This window comes from Gadus morhua, chromosome 13 (genome assembly GCF_902167405.1).
Source record: "Gadus morhua chromosome 13, gadMor3.0, whole genome shotgun sequence".
Classification (NCBI taxonomy): Eukaryota; Metazoa; Chordata; class Actinopteri; order Gadiformes; family Gadidae; genus Gadus; species Gadus morhua.
The window spans coordinates 8,481,052-8,497,717 of NC_044060.1; the positions used below are offsets into that span (position 1 = coordinate 8,481,052).

Sequence of the window (16,666 nt, forward strand, 5' to 3'; positions counted from 1 at the left end):
ACGTGACTGCCTACCCCTCTGTACCTCTCCGCCGTGTGTGGTGGCGCAGTATTAAGCCCTGTTTCCTTCCCTCCCTCCCTCCTCATTTTGTTACCTCCCCCCCCCCCTCCCCTCTCCCCTACACTTCCACTGTAAGTAAACCTGTGCGCTCAGCACACCAAACACACATGGCTGGTCTTGTCGTTACTTGGTGTGGAGTTGGAAGTGCCGCCGTTGTAACACTGGAGGAGTGTTTGCCGGTTTGATAAAAGGAAAAACACATTTTTGGTGATAGATATTTTATTTCATTTCCATTTTCTGACATTTTAATAACGTCGATCTGGATGATTCATTTTTAACGCAAAAGCCCCACTTGGGACAAATGTTGTAAAATTATCTTTGGCTAGACCACTATGATACAACACCGGATGACTGTCTCACGCTTGTCTATGTTTCTGTATTTGTCCCTATTCAAATAAACCTTAATAATAATAATGTAGACGTTAAGGGAGCGAAGGCTACTCCTGCAAACACAATGATGGGTAACAAAGAGATTTTAATATGGGCAGGTACAGTCGTGGTGCGTGTTTAAGCTTATGGCTCCTTGGCTGAGCAGCCCTAGCAGCACGAACCGCTGACCAGCTCATGTTTCAACTGGTCTTTGGCAACTTTTCTTTTTTCTTCTTTCTTATACCTCCCTTTTTATGTATAATTAATATACATAAACCTCCTTTCATCCTTACATACTCATCCTTCACATACAACCAACCCAAATGGAACAAAAATAGCTGGGCCTCATGTGTTCCATTTACCACGTCCCCAGCCCTCCATCAGACGCCTGGTTGCTACGGCAACACAAGGTGCTGAGTCTGCGCCGCTGGGACTATTCCACCGTGATGGGGAGGGGGGCCTCTCGGTTCTTCATGGTGTCGATGAAGGGGTACATGCACTTGTCTGAAACCCATGAAGCGGTAGGTGACCACGTTGGATTCCCAAGGCAGTAGTCTGCAAAAGAAAGAATGGAAAGAAAAAAGGGCAATGTCGTTAGCCTAACGGCCAGGAGGAGACGGGGAAATCAGCTAAATGTCGGTCGTCTGAGGGAGACTCGAGGTGATTCATGTAATTGGAATCAAGATGGCAGCAAGGCCGGTGGAATCGCCAGGTTCTGGGTTTTATCCCCAACGTCTACACTGCCTACATTTTATCATATGTAATGAGTTGTCCTTGCTCCTTAATGGCCTGGCTTTGGATACAATCACCTCACCTCACTGCCTAGTACCACCTAGTGGACAGAGTGAGGCTGCACCTACGCCTCACCTCCCTGACGAGTACCACATACTACCCCGACACACTCCCTATCTGCGTAGTGAGTATAGTGACGCTGTACTTACGCCCGGGACAGGAAGGGCAGGTAGGTCAGCCGTGGGATGCACACCAGGGGCTGGTCGATGAGGATGGCGTTCATGGCCTGCTCCACACAGTACTGGGGGTCCAGTGGGGGCAGGATCATCTCCACCTCGTCCCTACACGCACCAACACAAGACAGCGTCAGGCTCTGTGGAGGACCACGATGGCGTTCATCCCGCCATACAGATCGAATTACTCACTGCCACATTGATTAGTTGGAGATTTTGGAGATTTATTTTTTGTAAATTCTAATACTCTTTTGTAATACTGATACAGCAATTTATTGATAATTGCCATGACAATTTCTTTATTGAAACATTCATGCAATCTTAAATTATTTATGTTTTTTCTCTGACCTTAAAATTGAATCCCCTTTTCTTTAAACAGTTCACTCACCTGATCTTACAGCCTTTGAACATGCCCGTGTCCCACGATGTAGGGACACACCAGGGTGGTCTTCACCCCGTCCACCTCCTCAGCCAGCAGCTCATGGGCCATGGATTCATGGAAGCCCACTGCAGCGAACTTACTGGCACAGTAGTCCTTGGGTCGCACCACAACACAGTACAGGTACAACTTACATTAGTACCACCACATCACTTTGGGGACGTTTTATCTAGACACTGGCATAACGAAGACAAAAAAAAGGATTGAAGGTTTGAGGGGGTAATCGAACCAACACAATCAAAGCCAAAATGGTTGTGTTGTGGTTCAGTATTACATTTCCACTTTAGGGCATTTAGTGCTTTTATCCAAAGCGACTTACAATAAGTACATTTGTCAGAAGAAAGAGAAAACAATAATTCGCTGATGGTACAATATCGGTGCTATACTGGATGTCATAAGAGTGAAGAACTGTGTGAAGTGTATGTATTTATGTATTTATTTTGATTCGTCCCATTCCCCGTTTCCCTCCCAGCCAGCCTCACCTCAACGCAGGGCGTGCTGAAGAGTCCCAGGACGCTGGCCACGGTCACGATGTGGCCGTGGTTATTGGCCTTCATCTGAGGGAGGAATGCCTTCACTGTCTGAGGACACATACATGCATACATACATACATACATACAATACATAACATACATACATACATACATACATACATACATACATACATGATACATTCATGACACACACACACACACACACACACACACACACACACACACGTTACTAGTAACAGCCATGTGAACAGCTTGCAAGGCTTGAAAACGTTTCCTGCAGCCCCATATCACATGCTGATATCGAAGCATTGGGGTTTTCTATAAGAAGATTGCAGAAGGAATCTAGATGCATTTGACTCTGGGGAAAAAGCTGTTAATGCTTCACAATGTAAAAAAGGCATGACTCATACCGCACAGTAATCTGGGCTTTGTATTGTATTTTATTGTATGTGCTGAGAAAAGGACTTTAGAATTTCCAATTGGACGTCCAGTGGTTTTGCTTGGCACACACAGTTTTTGGTTTGAATTAATGTATACCCTTATTACCACATAAACAGTGCTCAATTAAAGCACAATGTGCTTTTTTAACAACGCTACAATCAGATTTAGAAATTGCTCATGTGGCGTCTCAGGCGAAATATTTAATTATATCTGGGGCAAATTATAATCAAGATCATTTTATATTCTTTTCATAGTCACCACATGAGCAGATACCCATGCTTTCAATTGGCCTTCCATGGATTATTCTGAACCACGGTCCCAGCACCACCCTACCCGACCCTCTTTCCTCCTTCAGTCAGCTAGAGACTAGGACGTGGTCCTCACCCAGAATAGCGCGTGGCAGTTGACCTTCATGGTCCTCATCGATCAGCTCGTCGGGACAGTCCAGCATTCGCTTCCCCGCCACCACCCCCGCGTTGTTCACCAGGATGGTCACGTCCCGCCCCAGGTCCTCGCGTACCATCTCAGCAGTACGATACACCTCTTGGCGGCTGGTCACGTCCACCGTGTACGTGTGCGCTTTCCCGCCCCATCTCACGCACCAGCGCGGCCGTGCGCTCGTTGGAGGCGGTGTTGTTGTCCCAGAGGACCACCTCCGCGCCGTGTTTGCTGAACTCTTGGGCGAACAGCTGGCCGAGGCCTCCGCCGGCGCCGGTGATCAACACCAGCTCCCCGTCGACCGGCTTGGTGCGAGGCCGGAGCACCGCCCGGAGAGAGTTGCGCAAAATGTAGTAGAGCACGTCCAGGAGCATCATCTGGAGATCCATGAGGAAGATCATCTTGGAACTATCGTTAGTTTCCCAAACGTGATCTTCCGGTTTGAAAGTTAAAATGTAACGTTAAAATGTCAAACAGACAGCCATGCTGGTGTTTCCGTCCCCCGACCACCGATTCTTGGTTTTTAAGCACTTTTAAACACCAGGATTAACGGAATTGGCCTGAGCCACTCACGGATTCACGTGTCTCGTGAGCCGTGACGTAAGGTGGTGTGTATTTTTCAAAGTGAGGCCTTCTCGTGGCTCACTGTGATGAAGACCACAGTGAACCAAACAACAGTGTCCAGTGCTGATATGTCTGGAGTACCTACTGTAGATACGATGTCACACAACATTAACAAGCACATGAACACATTTAGAAGGCATTTCAGTCTTGATGATAGGTTTTCATTACTGTATTATCTATACCAAATAGAATACATCTAAATGAGATTGCTGTAGTCACCAAAGTGCCTTCCGTTAAACATTTATTCCCTTTTCCATATTTATTTTCCTCTCGCAGTTCTTCAATAGGTTATTCATTGACAGATATACTGTATAAAGTTTATTTTGTTCTGGAATTCCCCTCCACGCAATAGGCCACATGCCTTTACTATTGAACATAAGAACATAAGGAGATTATCTGTATGGGCACAGTAAATCTCTTCCATACTTGCTTGTTTCGCAAGAATGCATATTTCCGATACTATGTGCCTGTTTGAGAACACTAAAGACATGTTCATTCGGCCAGCTTCATAGCCAAAGAGGCTATGTTCTGGACACGTGAGGGAATGTTCAGACCAAGTGGTGTAAATTAAGGTTACAAATATAAAACGATATGGTTTTAAACAGCAGACTGTAACTATCTGAATATCGGGCCCCTTGGATGTTATCCTGTAATAGGGCATGTAGAGGATAGTTGACCTGTTGGCCTTTTAGGATAGAGGCCTCATGTTTGAATAGTTTTGTACATCCCTGAATGCCAAACATCGGTCTTTGTAACTCCTTTCTAACTCTGAGTGCAAAGTGAGTACAAATTAGTGAGTGTGTTTTGTGGAGCCATAGCCTGCAAGTTTTGACACTTGCTGATTAACTAATCAAGGATGACTGATTAGATTAGCCACAGCTGGGAGCTGGCTCACTTCTTAATTCAAATGGAAGCAGCGAGGCTGTACTTAATTTTCTACTAATTGCTTCTGGACATTGGCTTAATTTTGGTGACTAAATAATGATGTGGGCATATCTGTAAAATATATGTTCTAACCATTGCATATTTAGTTGATGAACCCAAGGGTTTATTATTTGTCATGTGCCCGTCTCATCTGATATATAAAACCCCAAATAATTGTGTGCTCTTTTGAGGCCACACATTGTCCATTGATATTTCAAATGCATACTTCAGCTGGCATGGATTATTCAGCAGTTATCTTACGTAATTGGATGTATAATTTAGGTAAACTGTACTGAGGGGATACTGTTGCCAACTATTGAGCAAGGCTTGGAAAGAGAAGAAAAGCCCTGTTGGAATCAAAAGCTTTAAGCCTTAATCACGTCAAAGTTAGCTTACAGACAAGTCCCACGTTGATTTGGCAGCAAGTGTGGATGTTTCCGAACCGGTTTCAACCTGCCTGTAGAACAAATCTATCAATCAATGAAACAATACAGAAATAGAACTGGTTATGTCTTGCAACGTGTTTATGTGTTTGTGGTCTTAGTTATTTTACGTGACATTAATATTTCAAAGCCCTAATTCTCGATATATGTTCTAATAATTGAACATTATTAGATGTTTAGTTACTTGCTGTCCCTGCGGAAAACGGGCAAGACTGTTTCGCTGAGAGTCCTCATAATATGCACTGCTTTAGCTGTTCAGATAAGCTTGGATACTTTGTTTTATGACATAACGCCTCTCAGTGTTAGCATGCAGACCAACCTGTTTCCAACCTGTCAGTCGTAACATTAATGCATACGTATTTATAAGTAACTACACATGAAGGCAACACTTATGTATTTAGTCGAATTTGCTATCTTCCAGCAGCTTCAACATATTTATTCCACCTCAAATTAGACGCTATTTTTTACACGTGTACAAATTGGTCAAATACTTCTGAATTCACTCCATCGCTAGAGGGTTAAGGTAGTGTGTAGGTAACATCTAAGCAAGGACATGCACAGAGTAGACCAAATAAGTAATCACTAAACTACAGAACGGGTCAAGCAGTTCCTTATAATTTAGGAATACTCTCAGCTCCCGTAACCTTCATGTGTCCAGAGCTCTGCTTCTATTTCTGGAAGGGAGTCTCAGCCTGTGTATAGTGTTTCTTATTGATTTAATATTTCAGATTGTTTGTCATGTCTCCAGGCTGTTCACTGGGGCGTTGCCTGGATGGAGGGCAGCCCTGACACATGCAACATGTCTTCCTTTCTGCTCACTGACGTACGCAACGCCAGCTTGCTGTGTTGGCTGCACGCCTCATCTTTCACGGCAGCGTTGTCTGCCTGTCTGTTGTTTACCCCTTGCCGATTCAGCCATTCTGTCTCCGTGTGTGGGTTTGGTTTGTCTGTCAGTCAGTCCGTTTCTGTTTTTGAACACATGTACATGCACAAATGCACACACATACAGTGATGCACACACACACGTACACCCTCGCAAAGCGTCACGCATGCACACACACACGCCACACACATACACATGCACGCGCAAAAACACACACACAAACACACATACACACGCACACGCACACACTCACTCATGCACTCCACACACAGCAAGTTTGGAATTGGGAACAATCATCTGGGTGGAGTCCTTGAGATGTGTTTTGATTAGCCCCAATTGTGATTATACTTGCATGAATAATGCAAGTAGCGTTTTAATAAATGTAAAACATTTTCAAGGGATTCTGAACACATGACCCAGGGGGGTCGTTGCTGGAGTGGAAGTCTGTATAGCAACACACTGTTCTGCAGTAACACCTTATAATACATGCCATTCATTCTACAGGGAACTTACATTACTGTATCCCTTCGTTATTATTTCCCTCATCACATAAACATAATGAATGAATTCATGTTGCCAACTTCAATGATTTACAAGACATAAAAACGTACAGATACTATGTCTGAGTGCTGATTGTGGTTGAAGTTTGTTGCACCATTTTCCCTTTTGTAGGCAGACCATTGAAAAGGTCAAGAGCTGAGGCAGTTTTCCAGCATTTTAACCACTCCATCACCCATGACAACTGCTGCAAGGTAAATGCTATTTATGAGAAGTTAGTAATTCTCTGTCTATTAATTGTATTCTACATTTTATCGCCACTTTAAATATTTCTTTACAATTCGTTTTCCATAAAGCTGTATCCTATTTGACGAGGCAGATTTAACGTCGTAGCTGTGCTGTTATTCAAGCAAGACGACTGACTGCGAGCTGCAACATGCTTAAACGCTTAGTCTGCCACACAATATGCGAATTGTTCCATTTGTGTATCTAGGCAGAAGGAATGCGATGATCTTCCACTAGGTGGCGATATTATACAACGTTAACCCAGTTTAAAACAAGTGATGCTAAAGCCATGATAAAACATGTTTCTGTACAGTGGTTAGCATTCGGGATTTTTGTTGATTGTTGGCCTATGGAAGTATATTATGAAACGGGATGTCTTCTCTGACCCAAACAGTTCCATATCCTTCTTTTCATTTGACAATTGCATAGACATACAGTATATGAATGCAAACCGTTTGTTTCAAGAAAGAATATATGCAAGTCAATAATGATTGTGTGGAGGGAATGTAAAGTCATTATATTTATTTTGAGTCATCCAATGGAAACGTTGCCTTCCTAAAATAAACAATAAAAACTTGAGACACAGAGACACATTTCTACGGGACAAACGACTGGTTTCGTGTGAATCACAAACCAGTCACAGCTCCAAGAGGTTACCACATGCATTTAACAACAGAACATTGATACAGAAACTACAGCATAGAAAGTCAACAAGTAGAAATAGTACTTCCTTTTTTCTTTTTTTTACAAAACAAACAGCATTAGGACCTACAAACAACATTGTATAAGAGCTGGGGAAGGTAATTTTTTGTTTATTATCCAATTCCCCGGAAAATGTGTACTTTGCTTGATGGCTTAGGCTGGGTGGGTCAAGTCCACTGAGAAGTTCAAACACAAAAAAAATTTGCTCACTGATTCAAATGTTATGTTGATTGTATCCTTGAAATCTTAAACATAATTGCATTTGCATTAAGCTTTTATTTGCAACAAGTAAAACCCAATGTCGTTGATACAAGGTGAACTGAATTTTGACCCAGCCCATTGGCAGATTAAAGGATTATGTTTGACACCACTGGCTGCACCAGTGTGCTTAGGACAGGCATGTGTTTCAGGCGGAACGACTAAAACATGTTAGCATGTAGTAGGTTGGCATGTAGCATGACCCAGCCCAGTGGCAGATAAAAGGAGTCTGTGTAAGACTGATGGCTATACCAGTGCGCTTGGGACAGTCATGTGTTTCAAGTGGAATGAGTAAAACATATTAGCATTTTAGCATGTAGCATGACCCAACCCAGTGGCAGATAAAGGGAGTCTGTGTGAGACTATTGGCTACACCGGTGTGCTTGGTGATGCCCAGTCATGTGGTTCCGGTAGAATGACTAAAAAAATGAATGTTAAGCTTGAGGCAAAACAGCCGGACTAACTTTCCCTTTCAGCAGCTCACTGAAAAGCCATCCTATACGTCAATTCCTGACACCAAGTCAAGGATACAACACATTACGTGTTATATATGTAGACTGGTACCAACAGCTCAAGGTATGTGGAGCAATAGACCTTTCATCCAGACTGTGAACAGGGCTTGGATGTTGCTGAATGGCCTGGGGAAGAGATGTCTGCTTGATAAAAGTACTGCAGGAGTTCCACATGACCATAGGGTCTGGATGACTTGTTGCTATCAGGTCACAGTATCACAGTCTAGAATTCAGTTGAGAGCAAAGTCACTATCAAATGGTCCTTTATGCTACCTCTACAAAAGCTTAGAATATTACAACGCTAGAGTCGGTCAATACTTTACTTACGTCAATACTCAATATTTTTTTAACGTTTTGTGCGCACGCGTGGATGTGCATGCAGTGGTTAATACCATACACGTTGAAACGTCTGTTGTTTATGGTGCTGGCTGCACCGCCTATGGAAAATTGATTGTCGTTATTCTACAGGAATATTTCATTCAGAGAAAAAGGCTCCCTGACTATCTTAATACTGAAGTTAATGGAGGATTACTTGAGAACATGGACATTAACATAAACAATAAAAGACACTAATCTTTTCTGTCTTTCATGTCTCAGCCCCATTGATGAACTATGCCGTGCAGTAAATCCTAATGTCTACTCATGTCTGCTTCATGCAAAAGCCATGACGGTTGTTTTATTAATCAATGATCATTCCTAGATATTGATCATGATAGGTATAGCTGTGTCGCTGTCTCAGTAGATTGCAGTGAGGGTGCAAGACCGACGCATTAATAGTAAGATGCAGTATCCCGTAATAAATGCTAATAAATGTCATCTAAGCTAATTGTCATCAAAGGCCACTTGGGACATATTTTAATTGTAAAATGGAACGTTGTCTAATTTTGAATACTAATATAATATTCTCTTGTTGTTTCATGTAGGCCTATGTTTCAAACATTTCCTCATTGATCATTTTATCAGTTGTGCTAAATAACATTGGGGCACTGAATTTTAGGGACTTTCCCAGATACAAAATGGAAAAACACTTCGCGACCAAGCACAAGAAATGGACAACATGTAAGGCCTTGGTAAAACAAAAACAACGTGGTAAAAGTTAAAGTCCAGAGGATTTTCCCCATCTTCTGTGTATTATAATATTATCAGCCCATATCTTGCCCTATCTGCTCTGAAGGATACGGAAAGCCAAATACTGTTGACACATACAAAAGTATCACAAATGCAACAGAAAGGGTTAGGGTAAGGGTTAGGGTAAGGGTTAGGCGTGTGTGTGGTACACCATCGTTGTGCTGCGTATTGTAGGTGGAAATACACTGTAGGTACGGAAGGACATCAATCGGTTACAACAACACACAGGACACACTCACACACAGGGCACACTCACACACACACACGCACACACACAAATGCACACGCACAGCCACACACATCTCCAGTGGAAAAAAGCTGCTTCTTTGCTTGTCAATTGTGTATGATCCACATTGCTAAGATACCCCCCCTCCCCCCACCACCACCAAGCTGGCATGTAGAAAAACAGGGATTCTCTTACACACGCGCGTCCGTGCACAATTCCGCTCCCTTCCTGCTCATTGCTATTCCTTTCACGCTTGCCTCACTGTGAAGCCTGATCAGCAGCCTCTCTACGCTGAAACGCTCCAACTTTAGCGTCAGCTGAGAGGCGCGGGGATCAAATCATTCCATTCACATATCTAATTGATTGTGTCTCGGGATTCACGTCATACTCTGTGTTCCTGAATACCGGAGTGCAATGCGTGTTACAAAAAAAACCCGATTGTTTAGTGATTTTAGTAATCTATCGAATTATTCAAAAGCAGACTTTCTTAAGAATCCTATGGATGAACATCTGGTTTTGCGATATAATGGCGATTGTATTAGGTGAATAATCAATGTGCTTGTTATTCATTACATATACAGGGAGGCTATAGATTCCTTGTTGTCTCTCTCGACTTGTCTTATCTGTGCAGAGTTCAAGCATTCACTTTTTTACACACTGCCTGTGTGTGTGTGTGTGTGTGTGTGTGTGTGTGTGTGTGTGTGTGTGTGTGTGTGTGTGTGTGTGTGTGTGTGTGTGTGTGTGTGTGTGTGTGTGTGTGTTTTCCTTGTACATGTGATACATAGGATGCAATCAGAACATGAAACCCCAATTAACATCGTGGAATTCTGGCAGGCAGCATCGCCATGGAAACAGGCTGTAGCTAAGCATGTCCCTTCAAAGATCGTTACAGTTTCATACCTGTACATTTCCTGTGGCCTTTTGGTCTGTGGGTGTTGTATGCATTGCTAACATGTGTGTGTGTGTGTGTGTGTGTGTGTGTGTGTGTGTGTGTGTGTGTGTGTGTGTGTGTGTGTGTGTGTGTGTGTGTGTGTGTGTGTGTGTGTGTGCGTGTGCTTGGTCCTCAATGACACAATGTCACAATGTTTTTGGCAGGTGGCTGGCCAGAGAAACGGGGCAGCCTTTTTCTGTCACCCAATTCATCCATGCTGGAAGTCTGTCATCTTGTATTGTTTATGTCTTTTCAATGGATGTATCAGAAACATGTCTGGTATATTCTTATGCAGTAGTAATCCATATCTGTGCTTTTTTTGGTATGCTACTTCAAACGATAACTAAAAACAACAAGCTAACCATGTGCTTTCTTATGAATTTGGGACCAATGACGGAATCATGAGAGATTAATTTCTTGAGCGACCAATATGTTGTACCTGTATCACCGAGTCTTGCTCTACCAAGTCACCCATCGAAATATATAGAAAAGACTGAACATGGATCCCAGACAACATTCACAGGTAGAGACCAGAGAGGAGGCACTCTCCGCTTTCAGCTTGACGACAAAGAGGCAAACAACATTACAGTCTGGAGCTTCCCAACACCAGCTTCTGCTTGATCAGCACACAGCACTTCAGATAGGACCATGTACAACTGATAATAATAATAATAATAATAATAATAATAATAATAATAATAATAATAATAATGATAATAATAATATTAATAATATTAATAATAACAATTATAATAGCACATTAGACTAGAGCATTTCACATATTCCTAAATTGCTAAATGTATCTTATCTATAGAAAAATAAATCAGGTAGGACAATCTGCAAACTTGTATACATACATTTCTTTTTAGGACATACAAGCAAACATTCACGTGTGTGTGCTTGTGTGTGTCTGTTGTGTGTGTGTGTGTGTGTGTGTGTGTGCGTGTGTGTGTGTACAAGGTAATGAGTAAGGCCAGATTTTGAGATGGAGGGTGCAAATAAGGAGGGTGCAAGCGTCTAGGTCCTTTCCCCTCTCGTTTCAACACCACCAGATGAGACAGAACCAGATTTTTCGACAGTAGGAGGTGAGGTTTCCCCTCCGGGGAATATGAAGAAGATGACCCATAGAAAGCTTTTTCGAAGTGTCCCCTCTCTCTGTCCCATCAACTATGCCGAGGAGGTCACCATAACATCTCATTTCCTGTTGGGGAAACCCTGGAATACCAACCGATTGGGATTGCTTTCCTTTTTCTTGTGGTGGCCGAGTAGCAGAAGAAAGTGAAAAAAGGGGCAGTGACGTTCTCCATCTCGAGGGTCATTTCACCACAAGTGCTCACCACCAAACCTGGGGCTCCCGAACAATCTCTTGATTGTTCCATGTCCCAGCCTAGTGCGACACACTTTCTCACCCACCCCCACACCCTCCTACCCCCCCCCCCCCCCCCCCCCCCCCCCCTTCCAACCCCGCGCTCTCCCTCCCGGCATATGTTCTGTTATCTGTTGTTCATCCAGAGTGTTTTTGTGTCCCTCCGGAATGGTCCACCATGACACTCTCATGTTTGCGTGCTACACTTATTTTACCCCCCTTGTTGTGCTGGTCGTGCTCTCGCTCCCTGCCCTTGCTCTCAGAGACTCTCGTTCAATTTGTTCGGCGTTCCCCTCCCTACTTTGACTTTGCGCGTCGCGTCGGGCACCACGTGGTTCTCGTGGATCCCCTTCCGAATCCCCTCGAGGGGGAACAGACAGTTATGGCCCAGCATTTTCTGGGCCGTTTCTAGGTGGTTGGTGCCCCTCTGGTAGGTGCTGTTGATGCGGCACTTGGGGCTGGAGCCCGCCAGGAGGCGCTCGGAGGGGTTGGCGTCGGAGATGTCCCGCAGGTGCTCGTCGTCGTCCGTGTCGGCGTCGATGTACTTGCTGATGGACGAGTCGTGGAAGGTGAACACGGCCTGCGTCAGCGTGGTGCTCTCCGGGGACTTGGGCGGGGTCCTGCTGCTGGCCGTGGTGTAGACGGACGCCCCGGAGGTCAACAGTGAGTGGTCGGAGAGGACTGAGCTGTCGGACATGGGGGAGGGGCCGCTGTCCCCGTCACTACGGCAACTGCTTTTAGGGGTGCGGTTTTTGGAAAAGTTGCTGGAGAAGAAGAATTTCGGTGCCTTTTCGGGGAAGAGAGTACCCGATATGGGCGTGAACACAGGCTCGTGCTCCAGGGGGGGCTGCAGGGCTGTCTTGGCACTGGCGCGTCCACCACCCAGGACGCTGGCAGGACTGTGGGAGAACCGCCTGCTGCCGTCTTGGAGGCCAAGGCCCACAGCTGGACTATGGGGGAACCGGGTGTTCTCCTGGAAGTCTGTGGCGCAACTGATGTAGCTATCAATGCTCGACAAGCTCTTCATGTCTCCCGCCGCCTCCCTCGTGCCCATCATGGGCTGGCCCTGGTCTGGGATAGCTCCCAGCTCTATTTCATCCCTGTGTTTGCCAACTCGGGAGCTTTTGTCTTTTGCATTGAGATTTGGCTGGGATTGCGTCATGGCCATCTGGTTGTACATCTCCTCCAGCTTCTGGGCATTAAGCCTCTGAGGACTGGCGGTTCCATCTTTGCTCGGAGAGCCTAGCTCCTTGGCATTTAAAGAGTGATTGGAGCTGGTCTCTGAGCCAGCCCTCTTGGGAGTCCATTTCCAGCGGCTGGGGGACAGGTGGTTTTGCTGCGGTCGCTCGCTCTTCTCCACCACCACATCCATCAGCTCTGCACTTCGTGCAAAAGCCTCTTTCATGTTCATGGAGACAATGCTGCCGTTTCTCTTGGCCCTCTCCAGAGCCTCCCTTCTTTTCACAGCCTTCTCCTGTCTTTTCTGTTCCTTATAAAACTCTGAGAAGTTATTTACAATGATAGGAATGGGCAGGGCTATCACCAGTACTCCTGCTATACAACACAGACCCCCCACTATCTTCCCAAGGAGAGTTTTGGGGTAGATGTCTCCATAACCCACGGTTGTCATAGTGATTGTGGCCCACCAGAAAGACGCCGGAATGCTTTTGAACTTGGTGTCGTCCTCATCCTTCTCGGCAAAGAAGACGAGACTGGAGAAGATCATGATGCCCATGGCCAGAAAGAGGATGAGCAGACCCAGCTCGTTGTAGCTCCTCCTCAGGGTGAAGCCCAGAGACTGCAGGCCAGTGGAGTGCCGGGCCAGCTTCAGGATGCGCAGGATCCGCATGATGCGGAAGATCTGCACCACCCGCCGGACATTCTGGAACTGCAGCACGCTCTTGTTGGACTCGGTCAGGAATATGGTGACGTAGTAGGGCAGGATGGCCAGCAGGTCGATGACGTTCAGCGGGCCCTTGAAAAACTTCCACTTGTTGGGGGAGGAGAGGAAGCGGAGCAGGTACTCCATGGTGAACCAGGCGATGCACACCGCCTCCACGTGGGCCAGCTGGGGGTTGTCAGTGGATTGGCCAAACTCATCGGTGTCCTGGAGCTCCGGGAGGGTGTTCAGAGACAAGGCGATTGTGGACAGGACGATGAAGAGGATGGATATGATGGCCAGGATCTGAAACACACAAGGACATAAACGCGGATCAGGATAGTAAAGTAGGATGTACCTGAAATATTTGTATTCATAGTTCTTACAAACATTCCCTCCCTTTGACCAACACTACCGTGGCGCTGTTTTGATTACAGTGTCAACCTGAGGTGCGTTCAAGTTCAGCGAACATAGGCGAACGTTCGCAACGAACGCGTTGACATTAAACAATTAATTTTGAACGATTTTTGAACACCGTTCTAAACAAACTGTAAACAAAAAAAATGGATACGAGGGCCATGGTATTAGCGGCAGCCTCCATGTTAATGGAAGAGTTTACAGAAGAGGGTTTGCAAGTGGTCGACCTCGTTGAAAGCCTACTGCTGACAACCAGTACGGAAAATTCAAGAATAGAGGGCTAGGTCACCGAAGTTGTACCCACTTACTGCGATATAACGTTCAAATCGCATTTTAGGATGCAAAAGACAACAGTTGAAGTAAGGGTGTAGATAGGCTATATGAAACGTTTTATCTATTGCTTTCTGTGTAGGAAAGGAGTAAATGATTTCAATATAGTTTATTTTAATGCCATGGCAACGAATGTCACGTAGCCGAAGTGTTTGTGGAGAACTACCTCTTCAGACAGTTTGCCTATGTTCGTAAACGTTTGCTTGCTTACGTTCTTTTAACAGAAAATGTTTAAAATCGTTCGCGAACGTTCGCCTATGTTTGCGATTCTGAACGCACCTCTGGTGCCTTGAATGCCATGTCTTCCCATTACAAATGTTCAGGTGTCTGAGTTTGACTTTGAGCTAATGGATGGTGACTGACACAGTTATTAATTCATGACCCACTCATGAGACGAGAATTGCTCCTTTGCACATGAGTGAGTGTTGGAGGGAAAGATAATGGTTACTATGCCATAATGCAAACCCTGGCTAAACACTCAAGTAAACAGCGCAATGGAAGGACACTTGAATTAATACAGAGGAAAAAACCTTTTCACAGAAGCATCATCGTAGGATAATCACATGAATCACTCATGGAACAAATTCTGTATCAGCTAATTTAATACACCAAGGCACGGGTAGTAGACATAACTAGTGAAGAAGAAAGGTGAATAATGTGTAAGGCTATTTTACAAGAATATAGTATGATCATGACATATTATGTTACAAACAAAGTTTGTGCATGCAGCATCATAATTACAGAATAACATGCCTTCTTTTGAATCAATAATACTTTTGTTTTTATATATGAAACACATAAAATTATTTTAAAGCTCATATAATATAGGCTTAAATCGATTCACAATCCATTTGGCATGTTTTCTAACTGCTCAGTTGGAGTCTTTGTCAATGTTATCAACGATAGCAAATTTGGCACTAATAACTATTTGCTTTTTGGCAGTTGCTCCTCCTGATTCTGTTTGAGCTTAGCAGCATCACTTGTGAATTATTGTAATGTATCTCTCATCATTTTTAATAAGTATGCCCCATCTCTTTCAGTGTGGGGATATGGATATATATTGTATACTAAACAATATAAATACTATTCTGAAGTAAATAATAATAATAATAATAAATGAAATGTATATAGCGCTTAATATGGTACTCTAAGACGCTTTACATATTGCCTTATCAAAACTATGTAAAACAGACTAGGAATAAAAGAAAAAGAGATGGTTAAACATGAAGATTAAGGTGGGAGTTAGGTGGGGAAGGCTAGTGTGAAAAGGTATTGTTTTGAGGGCAGATTTGAAAGAAGAGAGGGTTGGAGAGACTTTGATGTGGGAGGGGAGTGAATTCCAAAGGGTGGGGGCAGCAACTGAGAAGGCCCGATCACCCCAAGTCCGTCGCTCAGTCCGTGGAACTTGTAAGTAGGGTGTAGGGTACATACAAGTCCAATTTGGTATTGTAGTTATGATGGTACAGCATGCTATAGCTTTCTAACACATATTTTGCAATAAAGTAAAGCGAAAATAACGCCTGCAAAAACAAATGAAGAGTATAAAACGAAAAATGAAAAAACCCAAGGCAAATCATTTTGAATTATTAATGTCAACTCACTTTCTTATTCAGGGTTTGTTAAATTGGTTTATTTCTTTTTTATTTCCTTTATTTTTCGGGATGTGTTATTTTAATGAGGTGAAGCTTCACTCTTTCTGTCTCCCAGCCTGGGTCTGAAGGGCATGGAATCAGCAGCTCCTCAGCTCAGAGCAGCAGGGTCCCCGTCTCTCTTTATTGATGGTGATACACGCTGGCAGCGTTTTGCAAGGGTAATTGTGTATCTATGACGTACGCAGCCATTCAGTGACTTAGAACTGGTCCGATCGCACACAACAGACGCCCCCTAATCCATACGTTACATATCGGGGATCACTGGTGTAGAAACTCGGCTGTCTGCTCGCAACCGCAAATACATATATTTCCGGACAAATGTGTGACAAATTTTGCACATGATTGACACTCCCTCTTCACGGTTCCCTACAGGCGAGCCGTGGGCAAGGTTGGTCAAGTGAG

General features: G+C 44.2%; 2 protein-coding genes across 2 annotated transcripts in view; both read right to left on the reverse strand.

Annotated features, from left to right (window-relative positions):
• Positions 1-748: 748 nt before the first annotated feature.
• rdh20 (retinol dehydrogenase 20) lies at positions 749-3,743 on the reverse strand. The gene is given in 9 exon segments (XM_030374306.1): positions 749-937; positions 939-984; positions 1,371-1,502; positions 1,783-1,814; positions 1,816-1,929; positions 2,316-2,414; positions 3,153-3,188; positions 3,190-3,349; positions 3,351-3,743. Coding segments are annotated over 9 exon segments (951 nt in total). The 5' UTR covers positions 3,608-3,743; the 3' UTR covers positions 749-862.
• Positions 3,744-12,089: 8,346 nt separating this feature from the next.
• The window catches only part of kcnb1 (potassium voltage-gated channel, Shab-related subfamily, member 1), a 23,499-nt gene continuing 18,922 nt past the window's right edge, over positions 12,090-16,666 (reverse strand). Inside the window, exon 3 of the mRNA XM_030376019.1 lies at positions 12,090-14,171. Within this exon, the coding sequence (XP_030231879.1) occupies positions 12,246-14,171 (1,926 nt within the window). The 3' untranslated portion in view covers positions 12,090-12,245. The remainder of the gene's footprint in view (positions 14,172-16,666) is intronic.